Below are 24,652 nucleotides of genomic sequence, written 5' to 3'. Positions count from 1 at the left end.
AATATTATATTAGCTTAGCATGCTAATGCTAGCTTACTGACTGATTGAGAGGTAAAGTACATTTGGAAACTGTTCAGTGCTTTCGGCTTTCCACCTTGCAAGAGTCAGCAGTCACATCCAAAATTTCCGCGGAAATTTTTCTAGTTGTATGTAAAATTAAACCTTGCTAATAAATAACTGTCTGACACGAGTAAGCATGTAGGAGCCCTAGAGTATGCTGTTCTGTTGTTATTCTACTAGTGTGCAGAAATGTCACATAATCAATAGGGGTGTCGAAATTAGTGTGTTAATTTTGAGTTAATTTAAAGTTCATTCACCTCCACAAATTTGTTGAACACGCTAGTAATGACCACCCCTTACTCGGAAAGCCTGTACTGGGGGAATTCCAGACACATCCACGTCAAAATTTAGCAGTAATAAATTTAATAATAATGCATATATTTGTGGAGACTGGGGTCAAGTTGTATTTTATCATTTTAAACATTTCCCAAGTTACTTGTTGACGGAGTCCACAAGTCGCTATAGGGGCGCTATGTCAAACTTTACTTTTCGGTTGCTTGCACGCTCTTCAAATAAATGTTTTATTTGCACATTTGCACAGAAGAAGTGCATAATATCTCCTCCTGGAAGACTAAATGTGTTTTTCACCTCCAGTGACACTTTTGCTACAAAGACATCTTCCATTGTCTGAGCCCAGGAAGAAGAGACAAGAAATGTCGTTTTTGGCAAACTTCAACATCGAACCTGACGCACATCAAAATCAATCCAACTCGCCAAAGAAATGTTCAATATGGTTTTGTGGCAATTAGTTCATCGTTTTATAGCATTAACAGATTTTTATTTTCATTGTGCACCTATCTTTCTCCCATCCATACATGTCTAGTAAACAGTAAAATGTCGTTTTTATTTGAATTATAATCAAAATGTTCAATTTGACGGTATATTCGTTACCGTTTCTAACTTTTGTGTTCATGATTTGCATGAAAACTGCTGTAAAATATCAACTGTTCTTTGTTGATATTTGTTAAAACTAGTGCTATCAAAGTTAAAACGTTAACTAATTAATTAATCACAAAAAAAAAATATCGCATTAATCATTGTATTACCACAGATTAATCACACTATTAATATTGACCGACAGCGGATGGTTACGTTAAAGGGAGCTGTTGGAGTTTGAGCAATAAACATAACGACATGCATTGAAGTAAAACATTTAATAAATGTTTACATATGCAGTCGGTCATTTTTTCCCATTTTAAATGATGCAAATAATTGATTGATTAGAAAAAGCAGGATGAGCAAGTGCAGTGGATATACATTTTTGAAGACGTCCTCATAATATTAAATGTCGAAAAAATTAACAAAATAGGTGCGCTACAAATTTAGCCGGTTTTCTTTTTTTTTTTTTTAGGTGTAAAGCACTTTTGAGTTTTTTTTTTTTTTTTGTATATGATAAGTTGCTATATAAATAAAGTTTGATTTGACTTCACTCAGGGGAGTTTTCCACAATATCAATCTGGGACTGCTTCACGGTAATTGGCCTGTGAAAGGCGGGACATTCTGTACAATACTTCAAGCTGGGGCTGGACAATCGAGACATGAAGTGTTGCAATAGAGCAACACCGCCATCTATTGGTAAAATAACAGTACCACAGGAAGCTCTTGGCAGGCGGCCCTGCCGCCTATGTGCACTCTATATATGTTTTCAGATAGTCACGGTTAAACATATCTTATCAGTGTCACATATTTAGTTTTGATGTTGAAAATCCAGATGTGAAAAGCTATTGAATAACAGGTATATTTTTAATTCTCGACAACTAGTGAATTAAATGCAAGTTATGCAACAATTTAATAGATCATTGGTACATGAATAACTACATATTGTTATATATAGGTATATGTACGTATGTCATTCATTATGTTGTCAAATGTGTTTTTGTGTCTTAATTATTCAATTGTAGCGAGTAGTGACGCTGCTGCAGTCGAAAGATCAAAATGTCAACAATGTCGTCTTGTCGTATGGTGAATGTTTGACAAAGAACATTTGCTGCATTTTGAGCGGTTTTCACAGTGTAAAGTTTTTTTGTTTGTTTTTTAAAGGAATTTGCTATAAGTCAGAAAGTGGTGAATTCATCGGCATTTGTTTGCTCTGTTACACGAACTACTGTAACCGGAAATAACTCAAAACATGCACAAACCAAAATGAGAATTCGCCCTCTTGTCCTGAGCGCATCCGTTCCACTGCGCATGCTCGGCCGGCGATTCGCGGTTGCGCCAAAGGGGAGAGAGGATGTTGCTAGCAGCCAGTGTAGATGCACTGCCGTTTTCACAACAATAACACCATCAAAATTGGCATCTTGGCTGACATTTTCAGCGGATTATATTGCAAGCGCTTTTGGAAGTCGTGCAGCTTGTGTCGCATCCGCTTGTTTTTGTGGTTATGTTTTGGAACTACGTCCTCTTGCTGACAATGGGAGCGGAGTGGTTTGCAGATTTACAAGGCTCGTTTTTGCAGAAGCAGAAACAAGAATCATGGCTGGTCAGCTAGGCCGCAGATGGAGGTTTTGTAGCAAACAACGGGCGTTTTTGGATACAAGATACGCCATATTGGATTGCTCTTACCGTTAAAAGGTGGCACAAATAATCCAGTGTTTTTACATGCGATTGTCGCTCAGTTTTGTTGTTGTGTGGCACCTAAGACGAGCTAACGAGTCCGCTAGCCCCGCAACCTTGACTACTTGACGTCGTCGTTAGCCCATTAGCCGGCTAACGCTTGCTAGCGTTTCTTGGGCAGCAGTCTGTTGTCCAATTCATTTTAAAATACGTTCAGCGACGTTTTTGGACGAGCACTCATTATCGTGTGTCCAGCCGTAATTGCGATCGCCCATTGAATTTGTTCATTTTGCCCTGGATGAATGTGGAACAAAATGGAGACCCCGACGATTGTGTACGATCTGGATACATCTGGGGGCTTAATGGAGGTAAGGTTTCTCGGCCCAGAAGCCCATTTTACATTCTAGTATTCTTAGAAATGTATGTGTTCATATCGATTACAATACACAGATAATTAAATTTGTATATTTAGAGCGCCCTGGTGTGTTGTATTGTCTTTCCTAGCAAGCTAGAGAAAGGGGTTAAGGAGGCCACTGTTAGTGTGGTCAGGCCAGCACTCACAAGGAAAGACGAAGTCAAGCCAGCCGCCACGACGATTGTTAATACGGTACATTACGGTAACGCCGACGACGAGCTGCGTTGGCCGCCTTCAAAATAAAAGCTGTACAACTGATGCATCAGTGCTTTGGGTTTAAAATAATGTTGTGAAATAATGTCTAAGGTTTTCATGGAACCAGCCCTCCTAGGAAGAATGCAAACTGTGTCAGGATTGTACCCAGAGGAATTCAGAAGTTGAGTTAGAAAATGACGTTAACTTAAAATTTGCATCAATAACTGTGATAAAATAAAATAAAAAATAGATTAATGTTTCGTTATCCCGAAACCAGACCAACCCTATGGGACAATAGACCACCCTGGGTGGTCATTCAGCTGTGACGTTGCATTTCAAAAGAAAACGCATGTGAAATATGCAATTTCGACCAATACGCATTATACAAAAAAAATCAAATAAAAATTCACATTTTGTTGTCCCGAGACCAGGTCAGCTCTCTTTGGGATACTACACCACCCCAAGACAAACAAATCTGGAGGTGTATTTCAAAATAAAAGTCTGCAAATGAGACCTGGCTTGACTTCATCCTTCCGTGTGGAAGGTGGCCTGACCACAGTCAGTTAACGACCCGGATCTCCGAGCCTCGCTTGGAATGGCAACCGTGGACATAATGCGAAATGGAATATATAAGTGCAATAAACTGGAAACTAGTGACTGATTAGTGTGAAATACATCCGCAGCAAATTCAGACTCTTCTGGCGCCCCCGAAGTCTGAGGAGGCTGAAAAGAGAAGTCGAAAGTTGGGTAGAGACGTCCGGAGAAGCGGAAGGGCCACCAACCACGACACCTGCGATAGTTGTCGAGAAGGAGGGGATTTGTTGTGCTGTGATCACTGCCCGGCAGCGTTCCACCTCCAGTGCTGGTAAGTTATCATTTCATCTCAATCTGAAATAAACAAATATATTATTCAGTAATTACTACTAACGTCGTCACTGCAAATTTCTCTGAAATGTCGTGATATCATTTTTTAGGCCACATCACCCACCCCTACTCGGAATTTTTTTTTTTTATCCCATCATTACATCATCACGTCAATTTCACTGACTTCCCCCGCCAACAAACGACGAATGCAATTGCCGGACGTCGGTTGGCGCAAGCCATGCTTTTGCTCATCGGCAAGCATTTCTAAAACATACTTAAATGTGTTCAAGTAGATGAAGATTATCAGGAGATTTCCTTGCCAAGTTGGGCACAATTTATTTTGACTTGTGATGTTTCTTTAATTCTAATTTAACACCAGGCATGTATGTTATTCTGTTTAAAAACCGACAACTGGCTTATTTTATGGATTGTTTGAACCTCAGCGACCCGCCCCTGAGTGAGGAGATGCTTCCTCCAGGAGAATGGATGTGTCACCGCTGCAATGTTCGAAAAAAGGTGTGTGCTAGTTCGCTGATAGCATTTTAGCCCTCCACCAAACCTGTTTGAGCTTAAGACAAAACAGTGTCCTGATCAAGATTTAAAGGTCCAGTCTGCTGGTTTCACTCTGGAAAAGGCACTTTTTAAATACAGGATTTAAACAAACAAACTACTTCTCAATTTACAGATCAGGGCTTGTCTTCATTTGTGGTGGTGATTTTGTCCCAAACCCCAACCAAGCCTGTATTTTGCCAGTCTGTGTTTGTTTTGTAAACAGCGGGACGTTTCTGTGGAAAGACGGTGTTTACACCGCTCCAGCCAATCGCAGAGCAGGGGGGTGGAGCGTCGGAACGTGTCGGCTGCGTGACGTCACTCCCGCGGCAATTTGAAAGCACTCACGGATTTCTTTTTTTTTCACTCACTCACTCACTCACTCACAGAAGCTTACATGTGTGAATGAGTGAGTGAAAAAAAGTAATAATCCATGCGTGTTTTCAAATTCGCCCGGCCCCGTTTGCGACGCTCCACCCCCCTGCTCTGCGATTGGCTGGAGGGGTGTGAACACCGTCTTTCCACAGAAACGTCCCGCTGTTTACAAAACAAACACAGACTGGCAAAATACAGGCTTGGTTGGGGTTTAGGACAAAATCACCACCAGACATGAAGAGAAGCCCAGATCTGTAAATGGAGAAGTAGTTTGTTTGTTTAAATCCGGTATTTAACACATTCATTGCCAGACCAGCAGATAAATGCATCATTTGACGTCTTTTTTCCGTCAATGGCAGTGAATGAGTTAAACGTGGTAAAAATCAATGAAGCAAATATAAATTGTTGATATAATGTACAGCAGGGGTGTCCAAACTTTTTCCTCTGAGGGCCACAGACAGAAAAATAGAAAGCTACAAGGGCCACTTTGATTTTTTTTTTTAAGTTATTTATTAACATATTCATTGCCAGACCAGCAAAAAAAAAAAAAAAAAAAAAAATGCATCATTTGACGTCTTTTTCCGTCAATGGCAGTGAATGAGTTAAGAAGTGCATTTTCCTGAGTGATACCGTCAAACTGCACCTTTCATGTATTTCCTAATTGTCTCCTTCAGAAGCGAGAGCAAAAGTCTGAACAGACCAACGGCCTGCTGGAAAAGTCCTCGGCTAAGCGCTCCTCCTCTCCATCTATGGAGCTGGAGCTTGGCGCCGGGCCACTGCGCCTCGACGGCCTTCCCCCGGGGGCCGGAGCAGCGGGGCCCGGTCTTCGCGTGGCCCAGGTACGCCTCTTGGACCGTAGGAGTAGCAGCAGACCAAGCAGCCGGCCGGGCACGCCAACTTCCAACACTTCGTCGACCCCTACCCCCTCAGAGGAGCAGAATGACGTCGACGATGAGGCCGCTGAGCCCGACGATGACGTTCAGGGCACTGAGCTGGAGACTTCCGTAATGTCTTCTCCAGCCCCGCGTCTTCTCAAGCGGCCCTTCCAGCTGCTCATTGCAGCCGCGATGGAGAGAAATCCCACACAGTTCCAGCTACCCAGTGAACTTACGTGCACCACCGCGTTGCCAGGTTAGTTCGAATCTAAAATAACGTCTTCTCTGTTCAAATGAGTCCAGCCCTTGACGCAGTTTGATAACAAACCTTTCATCTGTATTCAGGCAGCAGCAAACGAAGGAGAAAAGAGGAATTACTTGGGAAACCGTTCAGGCGACCCCAATATGAATTAGATCCCAATGGTCTGGTACCGTTACCAGTCAAAGTCTGTTTTTCGTGTAACAGGTATTCTAATGTCGCATCTACAGACATGCAGTGTCCTCCGTAATTGCTGACACCCGATTGGTTATGATGAGTTCGAAGCCTTAAAAAAAAATGCGTCTCATACTGATAATTGTAGACATGTTTCACCAGACACGATCAAGCTCCTCCCATGGCCGTCTCGACCCGATTGCAAACGAGTGTGCAAAGTGGAATGGAGATCCCACTTTCTGTATTCTCCCGCCTCTTATGAAACATGATAGGAAGATTTAGTTGCTGGTTTGTTCGAAAAAGGGGTTGAACAAAGTACCGTATTTTCCGCACTATAAGGCGCACCTTCAATGAATGACATATTTTAAAACTTCTTTTTCATATATAAGGCGCTACAGTCGAGGCTGGGGTTACGTTATGCGTCCATTAGACGGTGCTGCGCTAAAAGGAATGTCAACAAAACAGTCAGATAGGTCAGTCAAACTTTATGAAGAGATTACAAACCAGCTTTCTGACAACTCCGATTCACTCCCGAAATCAATAAACAGCTGTTTTATTATTTTCTCTGAGGTCAAGTATTAGTATTAGCTAGCGATCCAAGATGGCGGGTCACCGATAGCGTCTTGACAGCGAGACCTGTTGTGGCTCAATATTGATCCATATATAAGAATTATAAGGCGCATGGTCAGCTTTTGGAAAAATTGAAGGCTTTTAGGTGCGCCTTATAGTACGGAAAATACGGTATTTGCTTATGTGGGATTTTTTTTTTTTTTTTTTTTTCCCCACTGAACAAATACACTTCAAATTTGGATTTCCTCTGTTTTTTTTATTTTTATTTGAGTCTTTTTATTAGAAGCTAAATAACACATCTTAACCAGGAGTGGCAGTAATTATGGAGGGAAGTTTATGCACAGATCCGTTTTATATTCTCGGCAGTTTTGCAATAATCGTGTTTTCCGACTTTCTGAAGGAGTTGCCGGTTGGCTCCCTTGATCCAGTGCGACTACTGTCCTCTCCTGTTCCACACGGACTGTCTGGACCCGCCGCTTACAGCTTTACCTGCTGGCAAATGGATGTGCCCAAATCACGTTGAGCATTTAGTGGTGCGGAACTGCAAGTGAACGTCTTTTTCTCTGTTTAAACACGATGCTTATTTTTGTTTCTTTTGTTGTTTTTGTTGGACAGCTAAGTCAGAAGAGCCTGAGCCTGTCCAGTCGGTGTCAGCTTTTTGATGACTTTCAGGACAGAATGTCCCAACATGCCGTCAAGTTGGACTTCCTGCGCAGAGTTCATCGGCAGTACTCGCCAAACTGTTGGACCACTCAGCAGTACAAAAAAAAGACGATCAAGGTACAGCGCACATATAATATGTTTTTTTCCATTGGTTCAGATCATCCATCCATCCATCCATCCATCCATCCATCCATCCATCCATCAACTACTGCTTATCTGAGGTCGATTCAAGGTGGCAACAGCTTCAGCAAGGAAGTTGTTTATAATCCATCCATTTTCTTGACCGCTTATTCCTCACAAGGGTCGCGGGGAGGGGGTGCTGGCACCTATCTACAAAAACTAACGAAATAACAAAATTCAAAAAGCAATTTCCTTAACGAAATAAAATAAAAAGGAAAATGCTGTTTAAAAAAAAACGAAAACTAACTGAAATTACATTTTATGTTTACAAAACTAAATCTAACTAAAATGACGGCAAAAATTTCCTTCATTTTAGTCTTTGGTAATCAATTTTATGAATGAGACTTTGTGGATGACTTTCAATGTAATTTTTGGTAGATTTATTTTGATCTAAACCAGAATAATGAGATTTGAAAGTATGTCACATAGAAGTGACATCATCTAGCAGCAACCAATAGAAAAGCACCTTCAGATGACGTCACTCCCATGGTGTTTTTTAAATATTGAGCACAAGTAATACACATTAAAAAACAAAAAAATAAAAAATAAAATAAAACTAATACTAAACTAAGCATTTATGAAAGAACTAAAACTAATAAAAACGCCCTGACAACTAATTAAAACTAACTGAATTTAAAAAACAAAACTCAAAACAAAAACTAAACTTTAAAAAAAATCCAAATCTATAATAACCCTACTGCCATATTACAAATAAATTGGCTTATGTACTGTAGCATTTTTCCCGTTTGAAACAAAACATCTCATTTATGAACATAGTGATTTCCAACCAGCAGAGGTGGCAAATCCAGGTCCAGAAAGTAAAAACCCTGCCACAGTTTGGCTTTAGCCCCTTGTGCTAGCTATCTAGCTAGCTAACTCCCTAGCAGGTAGCCAAGTACCGGGGAGGGAGCTAGCTAGGGAGCTTGCTAGCTGTAATATGTTGTGTATTTCATGTCATTTCGAGCATAATCCTTTCGCTCCGGATTTTGTAGTCCTGTTAGATAGCGAGCGCCCGAGCTACTAGCTCCCCAGTTCTCAGGTACCTGCGAGTGAGCTAGCTAGCTATAGCTAGCACAAGGGGCTAAAGCCAAACCGTGGCTGGGTATTTACTTTCTGGACCTGAATTTGCCATCTCTGCCAACCAGTTGTAATTCTGATGTTGGATTTATGTACAGTACCAGAAATTTTGCGTCCAATTAATAAAGACTTGGCAGCCTACTAGCATCATTATGAAATTTGAAAATCCACCGACTCGAGGCTGCAATATGATCGGCTGGAACTGATTAATTGAATTTCCATTTAAGGTGACAGCGCACGGAAGGGGTCTGTTGTGTCTTTTGTTGTGCATCTTCTACACTGTTTTTTTTTTGTTCTTTTTTTTTCTAACAGTTGCTGTTTGGTTTCAGGTACCAGACTCCATCAAGTCTCAGTACAGGAATCCGCCCTCCATTCTCCATCCTGCAGGGGTGCGCCAGTTGGAGCTGGTTTGTAGTGGCGTCCCCGAACACAAGTCCACAAAGCACCTCACCACCGAAGCTGAGCAGCAGGAGGTAGGATGGGGAAAAAAAACAAAAAAAAAAAAAAAAAACGGGATGAAATCATTGTCTTTGTCTAATGTAGCTTTTCAAGCTAAAGCATGAAACTGGAACGGCACTCGGTTGTTATGTCTCAGACACCTTTCAGAAAATGTTAACGTGTGCGAGAAACAATCGATTCTTTGATGCCACTTAATGCGTTTCTAAAGGAATCTGAACGTTCAATGAATTTCAATAATGCTAAATAAAAGTCACACTGCTCATAGGCAGGGCAGGACTGGGACTCGACTGAGTGCAGATTGGCCCGCTTATGTTCACGTTTTCGCGAGCATACACAATTTTACAGTTTTGGTGTACCAATTGAAATAGATTGCCGTTCCCTCCAACGATATTCATATTGCGTTGGATCAACAATCAAATTGACAGTATCACCGTCAGTGTTTATTTGAACAAGTATGAGAGCATTTTGGAATTTTTCGTTTGAGTTAGTTTTTATTAGTTTAGTTCTTTAAAAAATGCTTAGTTTTAGTTCAGTATTAGTATTAGTTTTTTTTTGTTTTTTTTAAATGTGTATTATTTGTGCACAATATTTAAAGAAAGAAAAAAACGCCATCGGAGCAATGTCATCTTTTGGTGCTTTTCTATTGGCTGCTACTAGATGACGTCACTTCTGTGTGACATACTTTCAAACGTTATTATTCCGGTTTATATCAAAATAAATCTACTAAAAATCACATTTCAAATCATCCCCAAAGGCTCATGCATTATTAAATTAATTACCAAAGACTAAAACGAAGGACATGTTTGGAATAATTATAGTTAGTTTTGTAAACATAAAATGCAATTTCAGTTATCGTTTTTTTTTTTAAAAAGCATTTTCGTTTTTATTTTATTTCGGTAACAATATTGTTTTTTTGAATTTTAGTTTTAGTTTTTTTTTTATTATTATTAGTTTTAGTGAACTAAAATAACCTTTAATGGGCACCTGTGTTTTTTGACACCCTCCAGTCTTACTTTGACCATCTCCAAACATTTTTGTTTTTATTAACTCATTCACTCCCAGCCATTTTCATGTACTATTGCTATAAAAACATGGAACCTACCAAAAGAAAAATGTGTCTCTTCTTTCATCAGGGGGAAAAAAAAAAGAGCAAAAAAAGTACAGTATATTTTTTACCAGTTTTTATGTTTTGTAGCAATTAGCATTAGAATTAGCTAAGTTTCATCATTATTCACAAACCTGTTGAAAATACTGGGAAAAAGAGCTTGTTGCAACATGGACCTGGTTGATCTCTTATACTTTGCTGTTAATTTTTTTTTTTTTTTTTTTTTTGTGGTAATAACTAACATCGCTTTAAGCGACCACTTCAGGTCAGAAACTGCATCGAAGCCTTCATACAAAAACTAGCAAACAAAAACCTAAAAAACGTATAAATACGTTTTTGGGAGTGAATGAGTTAATTTATTTGAACTGAGACAAATGCCATTTTTTTAGCATATGCCGTGGGCCACTGAAAAATGGCCGGCGGGCCGCAAATGGCCCCCGGGCCGTAGTTTGGGCGCCACTGTTCTCCATGGTTGCAAATGATGTTTTTTCTCTGATTTTATAGTCTATGAAAATGACACTCGCATTAAATAGAATTTAAAATTTGTCGTGTGAATTTTGTCTTCATGTTTCAAACAGTGGCTTCAGGATGTCATTGCCCTCCAGTGCAGCATCATGCGACACTTGTCCACCAAGCCCAGCGACGCTTCATCCGCGCCGCCGTCGTCGCCTCAGTCGGACTCGGACAATAAAGGCGGCTGTAAATCGTGTCCATCAGACGACGTGCCGAGTCGACCCTCTTTACAAAGGACTTCCCCTGGCCCCTACTCTCAACTCTGCAGTACACCCGACGACCACGAGGGGTCCTCAACGCGGGCTGCCGCTTTCCGCGGCACGCCGCCATGCCGGAACTGCAGTCACCATAACGGGCCCGTGCCGGAGGAATGTAACCCTTCCAAAGCAAACGGACCGTCGGACTGCAACAGCGAGTCCCAGCGTCGCGTCCGTGAAGTCCCGCAGCACAGACTGAAGCCCCGCGCGGACGACCTTGACTCGGCCGCCGCCCCCGACCTGGCCAATCACGTGGAAACGGAAACACTGAAAACGGAGCCCGAGAGCACGACGGCGGCGGCGGCGGAGGCGTGCGCTCCAAAACGCCACCCCGGATCCACAACCGCGTGCCCTCGCAGCAACCAGCAGAACCATACGAGCCAGGCAGAACTGGAGCCAGAGCGTGTGAACGACCTCAAAACCAGCCAAGTGCGCCGTTCGAGCGACGCCGACTCGTCGTCGCCAACTGCAGGTACGCGATAAATAAGCAAGAGTTGACCAACTCCCTTTTTTGTCACAAACTCGTTTGACATACCGCCAAAAAGTTTCTTGCTAGCAACAGCGTGACGTCTGGTCACTAAAGGCTGAGCTGCACTGTATTTGTTTACAGACAAGATAGAACCGAGTAAGCTCAACTGTGCAGTTATGAAGGTGTTATTTGAGGTGTTGCATATAAAAAAAAAAAAACTATCCGGTTTGTAGTTCTGCAGTAAAAAAAAAAAGAAATAAACCCAAAACATTTCAAGCTGGGAAGTGATGAACATTTTCAAAATTACAGCTTCTGAATTCGACTTAGACTTTATTGATCCCTTTGAGGTGGCTCCCTCTGGGAAATTTACATGCCCAGCAGCAATGAGAACAGATAATAAAATGATAAAAAAAAATTCAATCAATCAATAAATAAGGTTATTACACCAGAGATTGAATTAATAATAATAATAAAATGGAAAAATTGAGCTCATTTTAAGGTCTCGGTGTCATCTCTGCCTCAATCTGTCTTGGTGTTTTCTGCAGATGTGAAGGTCGGCTTGGGACTTGCAGACTCTTTGCTGTCCAGTTCACGTTCCTCCATCTCTAATCTCTGCATGAAAGATTGCAGGGATGATAATGGGGGTAGGTACATTCATCTTGGTTGGGGGATTCCACAAGCCGAATATGATGATATCGTCATATATATATATATATATATTTTTTTATGCCTATATTTTAGAGATCGAGCTGGCAAGCTCGATACGAGATGATCAAGTTATTGGCATGGCAGAGGATCCAGCAGCTTTTCCCCTGTAAAGCTGCCAGCACTTTACCCACCGACGCCAGCAACGCTCCCAAACCGCCTCCGACTCTCCCCGACTGTAAGTCTTCAACATTACGACGACGTTTGATTTCATGCAACGATTCCAAAGATTTCATCTTGAGTCACTTTTTTTTTTTTTTTTTTTGCAGATCAGAAGAAGTTGCAGGCCCGAGCAGTTTTCTACCCGCTGACGGGAAAAGAAAAGCTGTTAGCATGTGCTATAGGACGTTATACATCGGATCGGTAAGACATGATGACGTCGTCACAATCTTGTTTTGTGTTAAGAGGTTGGAAATATCTGGAAGAAACCAGATTTGATACATATCTAAATACTCAGATTTAAAAAAAAAAAAACAAAAAAAAAAAAACATAGTTACGTCATTTACCGTTTATGGCAGCATACATCTTGATTTTACTAATCGTTATGAAACGTTTTTGGCGGTCAAAGAGTTAAAGGTTGAGTATTATATTTCAAATTAATTCAATTCAATTCAGCCTTTTTCTTTTTCTGATCCTTATTTTGAATAGATTTAAAAAAAAAAAACATAGCTGCTAATATTAATACTTAAAATGTGATACTTTTTCTTTTTTTTTTTTTTTTTTTTGTCGTATCGCACAGCCCTATATTGCCGTCTTTTTAAATAATTGATTCAATATATGAAAAAATAGAAGACATCTTGTTTTTTTTTTTTTGTTTTTTTTATGTTTGAAAATGCTGTAAGAATTTGTGGTCAGCGATTATTTTTATTTATTTATTTTTTTTAACTGGAAATGAATATGTGGCTCCAAATATTAAGTTATCAGTCTCCTTGGCATTATAATCGGCATTGGTATCGGCCCCGCAAAAACCATATCGGTCTATCTCTTATTTCCCAATTATTATTTATTGAGGTATTTATTCATTGATGTATTTGTAATTATTCTAAAGGTGCTGACATGGATGTGTGCCTTCCAAACTATGGTCATTGCAACTTCATATCGGGGAAACATGCTTGCATATTCTACGATGAGGAAGCCAAGCGGTTTTAATGATCATTGGTGTTCATGTGATTATTTAACGAATACGTTTCTTTGTAGAACACCAAACATTATGAGTTGCTAAACTACAGCGAGCATGGCACCACAGTGGACAACGTCCTTTACTCCTGCGACTTCTCGGAGAAAGCCTCGCCAACGCCACCCAGTGGCCTGGTGGCAAAGTCCAAGGCATCATCGTAAGTTGGACTTGATTCACAAAATGAGCGTTCTTGTCAAGTGATGATGAAATGACCCAAAATCAGCCCAACCGTATTATATATGTATACCATGCGAGTGTTTCCTCTAGGACTTTTTTTTTTTTTTTTTTTTTTCCCCAGCAACGGGGCAAGCATTCCAGGGAATCTAAAAAGCCACCTTAAAAAAAACAAAAAACCTTTCCTTACCAAATGGAGATCAGTGCTTTTAACTCGTTGGCTCCCAATAACGTGTAAAAATACGTTGTTGTTGTTTTTTTTTTTAAATGTTGTAAGTGTCCCAGAGACGTATTTATACGTTTTTTTTTATTTTGGTTTTTTTATGCTAGAGCATACAGAAGGCTTTGATGCAGCCTCTCAACTGCAAAGAACGGTTGCAGAAATGTGTTATTACACAAACGGCCAGCAGGTGGCAGCAGAGCAAAGGAGATCAACCAGGGCCATGTTGAAAAAAAAACTCAATTACTTACAATTTTAAATAGATTTGTGAACACTGACGAAACTTAGCTCTCTTCTAATGCTAATTGCTGCAAAACGGAAACAGAAAGAAACATACTTTTTTTTTTCCTGATGAAAGAAGAGACTTTAATCTTTCTTTTGATCGGTTCCGTGCTTTTATAGCCGTAGAACACGATATTCTGTGGGCCTTGCAAAATCAGTCAAAATCCGGTAAAACAGTCGGGAGCGAACGGGACTGAGAAATGTGAAAATGGCGGCGAGTGAATGAGTTAAGGGCTTTTATTTTTTTGTGAACCTGTTCCCAGGCAGCGTGTCATGGCGTAACAGCTGGCGATGTAACGATAACGGCAATATCGTGATATCGCGATAACTGCCACAAGATCGTCGTCGTCATGTCGCAATATTAAAAGCAGCACATCTGTTAAAGTCAGGTCGATTTCCATTTGTGCAGTTCTAGCACCGTCTTGTGGCTAAGTTTTTTAGTGCAGTTTAATTTTCATAACGGATGTTTTGGCCCTTTTATGTTTAAAATCTATGCTAATCGTCAGATGAAAGGGAAAATCGTATCGAGGTTTTTTTTTTTTTTTTACACATTATTGTGAATTAAAAAAAAAAAAAACATATTTATGCCTTTGATTCATGTTGTTTGTTTTTGTTTTTTGTTCCCCCCCCCCCCCCCCCCCCCCCAGGACGCAGCAAGAAGTGGGCGGGCGAAGAAGGTCCCGCATCAGTGGTGGGATCGCTCCCAGCGGGCGGAGTGATGAGCAGCCACCCTCGAGGCGGCTTGCAGCACGTATGCGGCTGCAAGGCAAGCAGCTCCAGCCTGATCGGAGGCAGCGGAGCAGGCTGGGAGGGCACGGCCATGCTCCACCACGGCAGCTGCATCAAACTGGGCTGCCTCCAGTTTGTCTTCAGCATCACCGAGTTCGCCAGTAAGCAACCGAAGGAGGAAGACGCTGCCGCTGCCGCGCCCGCCGGCGGTTGCACCAGCGGCGGCGCTTTCGGCCTCGCGCACGCCACCACTCTACCGCCGCCCCGCGCCGCCGCCAGCAGCCCTTCCAGCCAGGATGAGATGGAGACGGCGCCGTCCGACTCTGCCCCGTAACGCAAAATAGGAAACCACAGCCTCCCTCTGGTTTTGTTTCGCACCTTCTGCGACATACAATAATGGTAAAAGCTGCGCGGTTGGCTCATGGACAGGGAAAATGTACCGGCATTTTTTTTTTTTTTTTTTTTTTTTTTTTTTTTTTTTTTTTTTTAGGTCATTGTTAATGATTTCTATATTTGCATGAACTCTGGAGTATAATTGACAATCTTATATTTTCGAATGACTGACATCAACCTTCTGTTTGTCTTAGACCGACTTTGAGCAAAAAAAGAGTAGTCTGTGCTCAATTATTTTTTTGCCAGTATATTACGTACGATGATGTAACCTTTCTTTTGTCAGTCAGTTTAACACAAATGTCGAATTTTGTCGTTTTTCTTTATTTCTTCAGCTGCCTTTTTTTGCGCCACGGGTAGCTCGATTTGTATGACAAGGTACACTACTGACCACAAATTTGGGGTCATCGAGAAATGTCCGAAAGTCACTTGGAAATGTACTTTTTCTTTTGTAAGTGAAACACTCTTTTAAATGGTGAATTGATCAAATCGAACAGTCGAGGGCAGACATTGCCAACGTGGTCAAAACTGGTTTTCTTACAAAAATAAGGACTTTTCTAAGTGAACCCAAACTCTTGTATATTTGTACACATGCTTACATACGTACATTAAAAAAAAACAACATTGTCTGGCTGAGCCCAGACCTTTGAACAGTAATGTACTGTACATGCTCATACACGATATGTACATCTTGTAATATATACGATACGATGCCTCTCGATTGGAGAAGCATCGAATTTCATGTTGATCCACCACGTTTTTTGGCTTTTAACTGTACAGCCCATGAAATTTGTGATATTGTGTAGACTACCAGAGTTTTTTGTGATAAACCTTGTTCACAGTCTGTACTCTGCTATCATCCATCTGCAACATGCAGTGTGGTTTTAGCTCCCATTTTAACATCTTGTGCTGCTCTGTATATAAAGCACTCTTTTTCTGTAGCTTCTCGTCTCCTCATAACTGTAAATACATAAAGGTTTTCTAAGTACAAGCTCACTAAATTTGTCGTGGCCCTTGTTTTTTTGTTTTTTTTGTTTTTTTGCTGCAAGTATCGTAACTGCCGAGGATCATATCTTGGGACCACAATACAAGGCTCACAGATGGGATTGTTGGAGGTGAAAATGTTAAAATCAGTCAAATTTGTAATGAGTATGAATGTTGAACACGGGGACAGTAATAAGCGAAGTGCGCATTAAGTTTGCGCATGCGCGAGGGAAAAAAACGAGGCTACCAACTGCCCTTTCTCTTTTTATTTTTCTTCCTTCCTGCCTTTCTTTCTTTTCTTTCTTTCTTTCTTTCTTTTTCTCTTTCTGTGTACTCAGCATTTGTGGAATTCTAGCTATTGATGGATCATTCCAGAACACTCCATCGTTTCCGGACGCCAAGCTGTCGCCATCTCCTGGCCAATATGAGAAATGCGGTGAGAACTTCCGGCAATCCAAAATCAGGTCGTTTTTCGAGTTGCGACTCCCGCTATATTTTAGTTTCTGAAATAAAAATTGAAAATCAAAGGGGAGTGAAGTGAATAAGTAAACAAAATAAGTATCAATCAAATAACATAAAGTACAAACGGCACCACAAAAAAAAAAAAGTGAAATGATGCGAAGTCTCATGCTAAAGACCAAAGATGTCTGGCAAAAATATCGAGATATGAAATGGTGTCTACAGCGTACTGGTCTAAATCCAAAAAGCAAATAAAGGCAACTGCTGCATTCCCAGATAGAAGAGGCTGTGTCACAGATAGTCATTCATTCGGACAGTTTATTTACATAAGTGGCGACTGGTTTTGTTGGAAATGAACTTTTGAGGCGAATAAATGCAAAACGAACTACATTTTTTTTTCTGTTTGTCTTTTAGATTTCAGAATGAACTGCCGCTTTTAGGTGACAGAAAATATCGCTTGGACGGTACGAGCAAAAAGTTGTGCTAGCTAATATGTCTAAAAAAAATGTTTGTGTCTGATTATGCCAACCGTAATGGTTAGACAAAAATAAACAACATATAAGGGTTGTTTTTAAGATATACTGCAACTAAGACACAAAAGTACTCCGGTGCTTCCTATTTTTCTGGGTGTTTCCTCCCTCCGATCTTCTGACTTTGTTCAGAGGAGGAAACGTCCACAAGATAGTTGATTTGCAAACATAACTTCTGAATATGTAACAAAATTTATAGTTTATAAGAACATATTTTAGATTTGTAAACAAAAGCAGCCATTTTTTTTGCAAATAACTTTTGATTGCATACAGCCACAAATTTCTCTCCATAAACATTGTGACTTGGCTTTATTGTCTGTTGCTGATTTCTGGTCCTTCCAGTCTACCGTGAGCCATTAACAAGGAAAACATTGCCACGCCCAGGCAGGAAGTGGGTGTGTTTGTTTGAACGTTTTTTTTTTTTTTTTTTTGAGTCTCGTCAGTTTTCTCAGCATATTAGAGCACAGAAAGAAAGTCCCATCAGCGCAAGTTACTTTCCCAACTAAAGTTCTGATAGTTTTATTCGTTTTGTAGTCTCTCAAACTTGACAACATGTTTATTACCTTGCTGGTTTTGGGTGTCGTTGTAGGAAGTGTTTACGTTTACCGCCAGGTTGTTGTGAAGGGGAAACAATGCACAAGCAAGGCAAAGCTGAATGGGAGGACCGTGATTGTGACCGGTAAGAACACTTTAAGACTTTTATTAGTAGGATTGTTAAGAATGTCGTTCTTGTCACCCCAAGGTAGCAACACGGGGATTGGAAAAACAACAGCAATAGACTTGGCTAAAAGAGGAGCCAGAGTTATTCTGGCTTGTCGGAGTCGGCAGAGAGGAGAGGCTGCTCTTGCGGATGTCAAGAGGGTAAGAAACATCTCTTGCTTTGTTTTGTAGACACATTTTTTTTTTAAATGACTACATCGAGAGTGCATACGCTGTAAAGCAGTGGTGTCCAAACTTACGGCCTGGGGGCCATTTGCGGCCCGCCGTCCATCTTTCAGTGGCCCGCGACATATGCTAAAAATTGGCATTTGACTCAGTTCAAATCAAATAAACAAAACAAAAATGTTTGGAGATGGTCAAAGTAAGAAGGGAAGGTGTCGAAAAACAGGTGCCATTAAAGGTTCTTTTAGTTCACTAAAACTAAATGGGAAAAAAAACGTAAAATTCAAAAAACAATATTGTTACCGAAATAAAATAAAAACGAAACTGCTTTTTAAAAACAAAAAGTAATTGAAACTACATTTTATGTTTACTATAACTAACAATAATTATAGCAAACATGTCCTTCGTTTTAGTCTTTGGTAATTATTTGAATGCATGAGCCTTTGGGGATGATTTGAAATGTGATTTTTAGTAGATTTATTTTTTATATAAACCGGAATAATGTCGTTTTGAAATTATGTCACACAGAAGTGATGTCATCCAGCAGCAGCCAATAGAAAAGCACCAAAAGATGACGTTGCTCCCATGGTGTTTTTTAAATATTACGCACAAGTAATACACATTAAAAAAACAACAACAAACTAATACTAATGCCGAAACTAACAAACTAAACTAAAAACCAATAAAAACTAACAGAACCACCCTGAAAACTAATAAAAACTAACTAAAATGAAAAATTCCAAAACTATAAATAATAACCCTACTGCCATATTATTGACATAACAAATTATTGATATAACAAATTATTTGTTCAATTTTTAGGACTAAACACAATTTCTCATCATAACATGATGTGGCCCTTGCGTCCTTGGGATTTTCTGTACGTGGCCCTCAAATGAAAAAGTTTGGACACCCCTGCTGTAAAGGAATAGTTTTGATGATGTATTTCAATTATGTGGCAAAATGTTTTGTATTCTACATTGTGTGTGTATTCAGTGAAATACTTTCCAACTTGTTGATTGGTTCTGAAAGGAGAGTGGGAGCAGTCAAGTCGTGTTCATGCAGTTGGATCTGGGGAACCTTAAGTCTGTTCGCAGCTTTGCCGAAAACTACCTAAGAAGTGAAACCAGATTAGACATTCTCATCAACAATGCAGGTAAGGGCGCTAATTGCACTTTACGACTTTTGAGAATTCTCACCAAAACCGGGTCTGTTTTGTGAAGGACCTGGAACAGTGCAATTGAGCTTGGTTATGAAAGACTGTGGATGGGAGTGGCTTACTGTGGGTGGTCTTTCAGCAAGTCGTGTTATGTAGACGTGCATAATTATTGTTTCATAATTGTTGTGTTACAAGCCGTATGTGCTAAATGTCATTTAAAGTTCAGGATAGTTATCTGTCCCAGGATGTTGGTTTCTGATTTGCTCAGGTTGAAAATGTGCTTAAAGGTGCGTTGCATTTTTTATTTTTATTTTTAACTCGCGACTGCCACCTCTGGCCTAAAGTGTAAGTGCAGCCTCTGCTCAGACGGTAAGAAAATTGCGAAGAAAAAAACCCCAACCAGTTTATTTGAGTGCACGTTCTCGCAAGCTGGACACAGAGGCTGCAGTTATGCTTTCGGCCAGAGGTGGCACTAAAACAAAACAAAAAAAAAGTGACCAATTCCACAATGCACCTTTCAGTTATTGTTGTGCATGTATGAAGTTGTTTGTGTAAAATACACAAAAAAAAGAGGAAGAATTACTGCACTGCTGTTTCTATCTTAGGACTTTATATGCAGGGTCGAACAGAGGACGGCTTTGGCATGATGTTCGGCATCAACCATGTTGGCCACTTCCTCTTAACCAACCTTTTGCTGGAGCGACTGAAGGCGTGTCAACCCAGTCGAGTGGTCAACGTGTCATCCATGGCACATAACTTTGGAAAAATTGACTTTGAGTGCCTAACTCAACACAAAGCCCTGGGACTGGGGACTTCGTTCTCGGAGGTGCTTCGGGTCTACTCTGACAGCAAGCTGTGCAATGTCCTCTTCACGCACGAGTTGGCCAAGAGACTGCAAGGAACCAAAGTCACGTGCTATTCCCTCCATCCAGGTCAGTAGTGAGAATTTACCGGGAACACACTCGATCCAAGATGTAAATCGGAAAATCAGTATAAAATGATGTGATTCCTAAATCTCACACGCATTCATTCATCTTGATAACGTATAAGCACCAACATCAAACCAGGTCAACATGAGAAAAACAAAAAAAAACAAAAAAACTTGCTGCATGATTATAACATGTTGATAACCTTACAACTTCAAATCCCTCAGCATACCAGCCCCACCAAAAAAAAAAAAACAACAAAAAAACAGGACTGTAGGTGGCGATAGGCACACCTGTTAACATTCCTTTCCTTCACAAGACAGATAATGTTTGGGGGCGAAAAAAAAAAAGCATTTGCAGGCATTATTTAAAGAATGCTGCAGTCAAACAGATGCCTGAAAAAAAAATCGACATCACAATATATTGTTGCACTTTCTGTTGCAATGAATTATCGATACTGAGAGTAAATATCAATGTCATGTGTCCCGTTGTGCATTGTTATGTTATAAATGTTTATGCACTTTAATTTGTCTCACTTTACAATGTTTACAGTTAAAAGACTAAGAGGCAGTGAGGCACAATGCAGAAGTTTGGGCATTAAATAAATGCATAATTAGACATTTTCCTTTTTTTATGGGCATTTGTTGTCTTTTTCAGTCACATATCGTGATATATTGCTAAATTGTTTTGACAATATATCAAAAATTGTAGATATCATGTATCGTGCTATTATCGATATCGTGAGTCAAATATCATCACAGTATCGAATCGTGGTTTACCCGTATCGTCCCACCCCTATATATATATATATATATATATATATATATATATATATATATATATATATATATATATATATATATATATATATATATATATGAATGATACCTTCCATCAGTACATTATCTCACGTGACATGACGTACGTCACATTCTAACCATCACGACTCCTTACATCGATTTTGTAATAGTACATTTCCGATAACACTTTTGGAATGTGACGACATGTCGTTCCACCAGTCGGACTTCACGTCACGCAAACATGCATGTTACATAACAAAGTGAAAGGACTGCTTTCTATATCGCACTTTTTCTAGCACGGCTGCGAGTATTCGATGTCGTTGCGTCTCGGCAAATACTTTTCGGGAGCTTGTTCTAACAGAAAAACAAAACAAAAAAACGGTATATTTCTCCGTCTGAGCACAACAAGTGTACTTGTACATAAACATTTGTTTATTTTTTACAGTTTTAGCACCGAAATAAGTCCATTTGGTATTTTCAGTTCCTGCAAGTTTATTAATGGTGAGGTGTCTACAAATATATTGTATACTGTTTGTTTGTTTGTAATTTGGTAAATACTGTTCAGCGCTACCGCATATTTAGGAAAAGAGGTTAAAAGCAGCATTCTTTTCCTTGACTTTTTGCCATATTTTTCCCTTTTCCAGGAGCCATCAACTCAGAGTTGGCCCGGAACACCAGCTCGTTGTTGCATATCCTCCTGAAGCCCATCACCACCTTCTTCTTCAAAAACACTGTCCAGGGATGCCAGACCACTCTGCACTGCGCTCTGCAGGAGGGAATTGAACCTCTCAGCGGACGTTACTTCTCCAACTGCACTGTGCGGGACGTCTATTCGAAAGCAAAGGATGACGCTGCAGCTAAGAAGCTTTGGGAACTCACCGAGCGTATGTGTGGTCTTGCATAAATTCATTCGCAGTTGATTTTAGTTGAATGGGAATCAAGCATAATAGCTTTCTGTTGTGTTGTAATTGCTTCACTGCTCCTGACATAAAAAAAAAAAATTCTGTGTCCAGATCAAACATTCATCAACTTGTTTTAGCTGATTGAGTTGTGCCTTTACGAGATCATCAATTTTAAATAGAAATAATGCTACGCTATTAATCGCTGCAATTTATGAGCAAATATCTCGCCCTGCATGATCTCAAAATAAATGATAAATGCTACCAGTTGGACTAAAATAGCACGATAACAACTAGGGATGTAACGATATCCAAACATCACGATACGATATTATCACGGCATGAAGGTCACCATACGATAATTATCACGATATTGTGGGGCGCTTTGGCGATATTTAAAAAAAGATCACAATATTGTGAAAAAGAGAGCTCATACTTAAAAAAAAAAAAAAAAGCACAATATTGTGCTTTTCTACATAACGGCAATACATATAAACCACCTCCAATTTCTAATAACAACATTGAGACACTTACTTGGTAATGCAAGCACACATTGATGGCTTCACAAGCAAATTCGGTTCCCCTTCATCTGACAATTAGCATCGATTTTAAACATAGAAGGCCAAAACCTCCCTAATGAAAATTAAACTGCACTAATAAACTAGCCACTAGAGGGTGCTAGAACTGCACAAATCAACCTAACTTCTTTTTTTTTTAAAACAGATGTGTTCCTTTTAAATATTGTGAACATGACGACGACGATTTTGTGGCAGTTTTAATATCACGATATTGCCCTTATCGTGACATCGTGCCCAGTCCTTTTATCTTTAATGCTCACTAATAATATTCTCCAGAAGACTGCATATTCTCAGTTGAACTATTTACTGGATGCCAGCAAGATCGAATACACAGCCGTGAAGCCTTTTCTGCTTAAAGGTCTAATTTGTCCAAAATGGTTTCTTTCCACTCTTACACTGTCTTGTTTGTCTGTGCCGAGCCCATGTGACAAAGTGGTGAGCCGATGATCTTAACTGGTTTGAACTGGTAAATGTGCAAGAGTGCAGATAGAAAGGAAGACGCATGGAAAACGGTCACATGCAGCAACACGACAGTCGAGCTCGGAGGCCTCATCTACAATCTGCCTGTTTTAGTGACTTTCAAGCGACAGGACACAAAAAAATTGGGTTTTGAATCGCTACTGCCACCTGTGGCCGGAACCAAAAGTTTGTATCTCTACCTGTTGAACTGGCTGAATGGTCAGTTGACCCCACCCCATTTTGTATGCAAAAATCTTACACGTGTACTGTTGTCCCCTACAAGGCAATGTTGCTTACAATCTGCGCTAATCGGGTCACGGCACCAATTGAAAGGGTCTGAGTGAACCCCTGCCCTCTCCTTTTATCTTTAATGCTTGCTATACTGTACTCATAATAACAACCAGGACACTGCATATTATCAGTTGAACTATTTACTGAATGCCAGAAAGATTGAGTATACTACTGTGCAGAAAATATCAGTGACATATTGGCGCCTCTCGTTCATCTACGAACGGCTTCAAAACACATTTGTGTGAATAATTTTGAGACAAATATTTCCCCATACTATAAGCGCTGGCTCCTATGAGTAGAGCAAAAAATAATGTTCACATGTTTACAGGATAACCAGGCTGCAGAATTCACCTGCTGGAATGTGAATGATGGTTGATAAACCCCATACTTTGTGTGGGCAGATTTGTACGCTCACTTTATCCACACATCTGTCTGTATGCTTTGCACGCTGGGCAAATGAGGTGTGACAAAAGCAGGTAAAAGGTCTGGTGCCACGAGCGTTGTTTTGAAACGGTAGAGCGCAGTCCGCAACTATGAATTTAAGACATGGCTGAGAGGATGTCGGAGCAAGGCAGGTTTGTTCAAGAGAAGAAGTTTAATGCTTTGACTGCCTGAAGTCCAGACATCGCTTGAAAGTCTGAAAAAGAAATTGGCAAAGCCTGTTTGAAAGCACGTCCAAAAAATTTGAAGAGCCTGACTACAGTATACAAATTTTTCGTACTAATAAATAAGTAGAGACCTGAAGAGAGACCGAAACATGCGCTTGCCAACTTCATCCTCAACCTATTGCGGAATATTATGGGAAAAGTCTTGGTTCAACGAAAAGTCTTTGTGTATGTACTCTTGATTGACAACTTTTATCCTAGAAGAAACAGACAGAAACCCTTCACACAAAGAAGAAACCAGTTCAGCTAAGCTCTCCACAATGACTTGCCTAGCAGGAATCTGCCCGGTCTGCAAAGAAGAGGATTCCACTCAAGCATTTACATCTGCGAGCAACCTTTGGCAGAGAAACAACCAAGCAATTTTTTTTGCTTTCTCACAAAGCTGTGATGTGGTCATATTTCATGAATCAAATGCTACTGCCAGCACTGTCCTTTATTCGTCCGCTTGCCAGTGTGCTCTTAATTCTTTTCCAACCGAATTATCATTTGTCCTCTCTCCATATTTTATATTGTACGATATCCCTTCTTTTCAGAAGTGAACTGTTTAAACTTGTGTCCAAATCTAAGTCTTGCTATTACCACTTTAGTTAACTTGTATCACTTCCAATCCATTGGGGGGGGGGGAAGACTAGCACATTCCAGGCACGTCCAACACGACCACACCAACTTCTCCACACAGGGTCAGGAACATTCCTCCGGGGACTCCTCTTTCGTCCAAGTCAGCGAACACG

The 24,652-nt window shown here is 40.2% G+C and overlaps 1 protein-coding gene and 1 pseudogene across 2 annotated transcripts; both read left to right on the top strand.

Annotated features, from left to right (window-relative positions):
* Positions 1 to 2,092: 2,092 nt before the first annotated feature.
* LOC144033523 (PHD finger protein 12-like) lies at positions 2,093 to 15,362 on the top strand (annotated as a pseudogene). The gene is made up of 15 exons (XR_013288002.1): positions 2,093 to 2,981; positions 3,907 to 4,088; positions 4,531 to 4,603; positions 5,686 to 6,142; positions 6,232 to 6,352; positions 7,290 to 7,422; positions 7,505 to 7,669; positions 9,139 to 9,282; positions 10,952 to 11,615; positions 12,158 to 12,256; positions 12,354 to 12,495; positions 12,587 to 12,679; positions 13,364 to 13,448; positions 13,515 to 13,651; positions 14,825 to 15,362. The product of XR_013288002.1 is annotated as a PHD finger protein 12-like (transcript).
* A 2,309-nt stretch (positions 15,363 to 17,671) lies between these two features.
* Positions 17,672 to 22,192, top strand: dhrs13b.1 (dehydrogenase/reductase (SDR family) member 13b.1). The gene is made up of 5 exons (XM_077541337.1): positions 17,672 to 17,941; positions 18,005 to 18,123; positions 19,177 to 19,300; positions 19,909 to 20,235; positions 21,674 to 22,192. The coding sequence occupies exons 1-5, from the start codon at positions 17,815 to 17,817 to the stop codon at positions 21,931 to 21,933; spliced, it is 957 nt and encodes a 318-aa protein (XP_077397463.1). The 5' UTR covers positions 17,672 to 17,814; the 3' UTR covers positions 21,934 to 22,192.
* Positions 22,193 to 24,652: the final 2,460 nt, after the last annotated feature.

The sequence above is a fragment of the Festucalex cinctus genome, chromosome 13 (assembly GCF_051991245.1).
Source record: "Festucalex cinctus isolate MCC-2025b chromosome 13, RoL_Fcin_1.0, whole genome shotgun sequence".
In the NCBI taxonomy this organism is placed as follows: domain Eukaryota; kingdom Metazoa; phylum Chordata; class Actinopteri; order Syngnathiformes; family Syngnathidae; genus Festucalex; species Festucalex cinctus.
The sequence above is the reverse complement of the archived record's forward strand: the minus strand, read 5'-3'. Positions and strand labels throughout refer to the sequence as shown.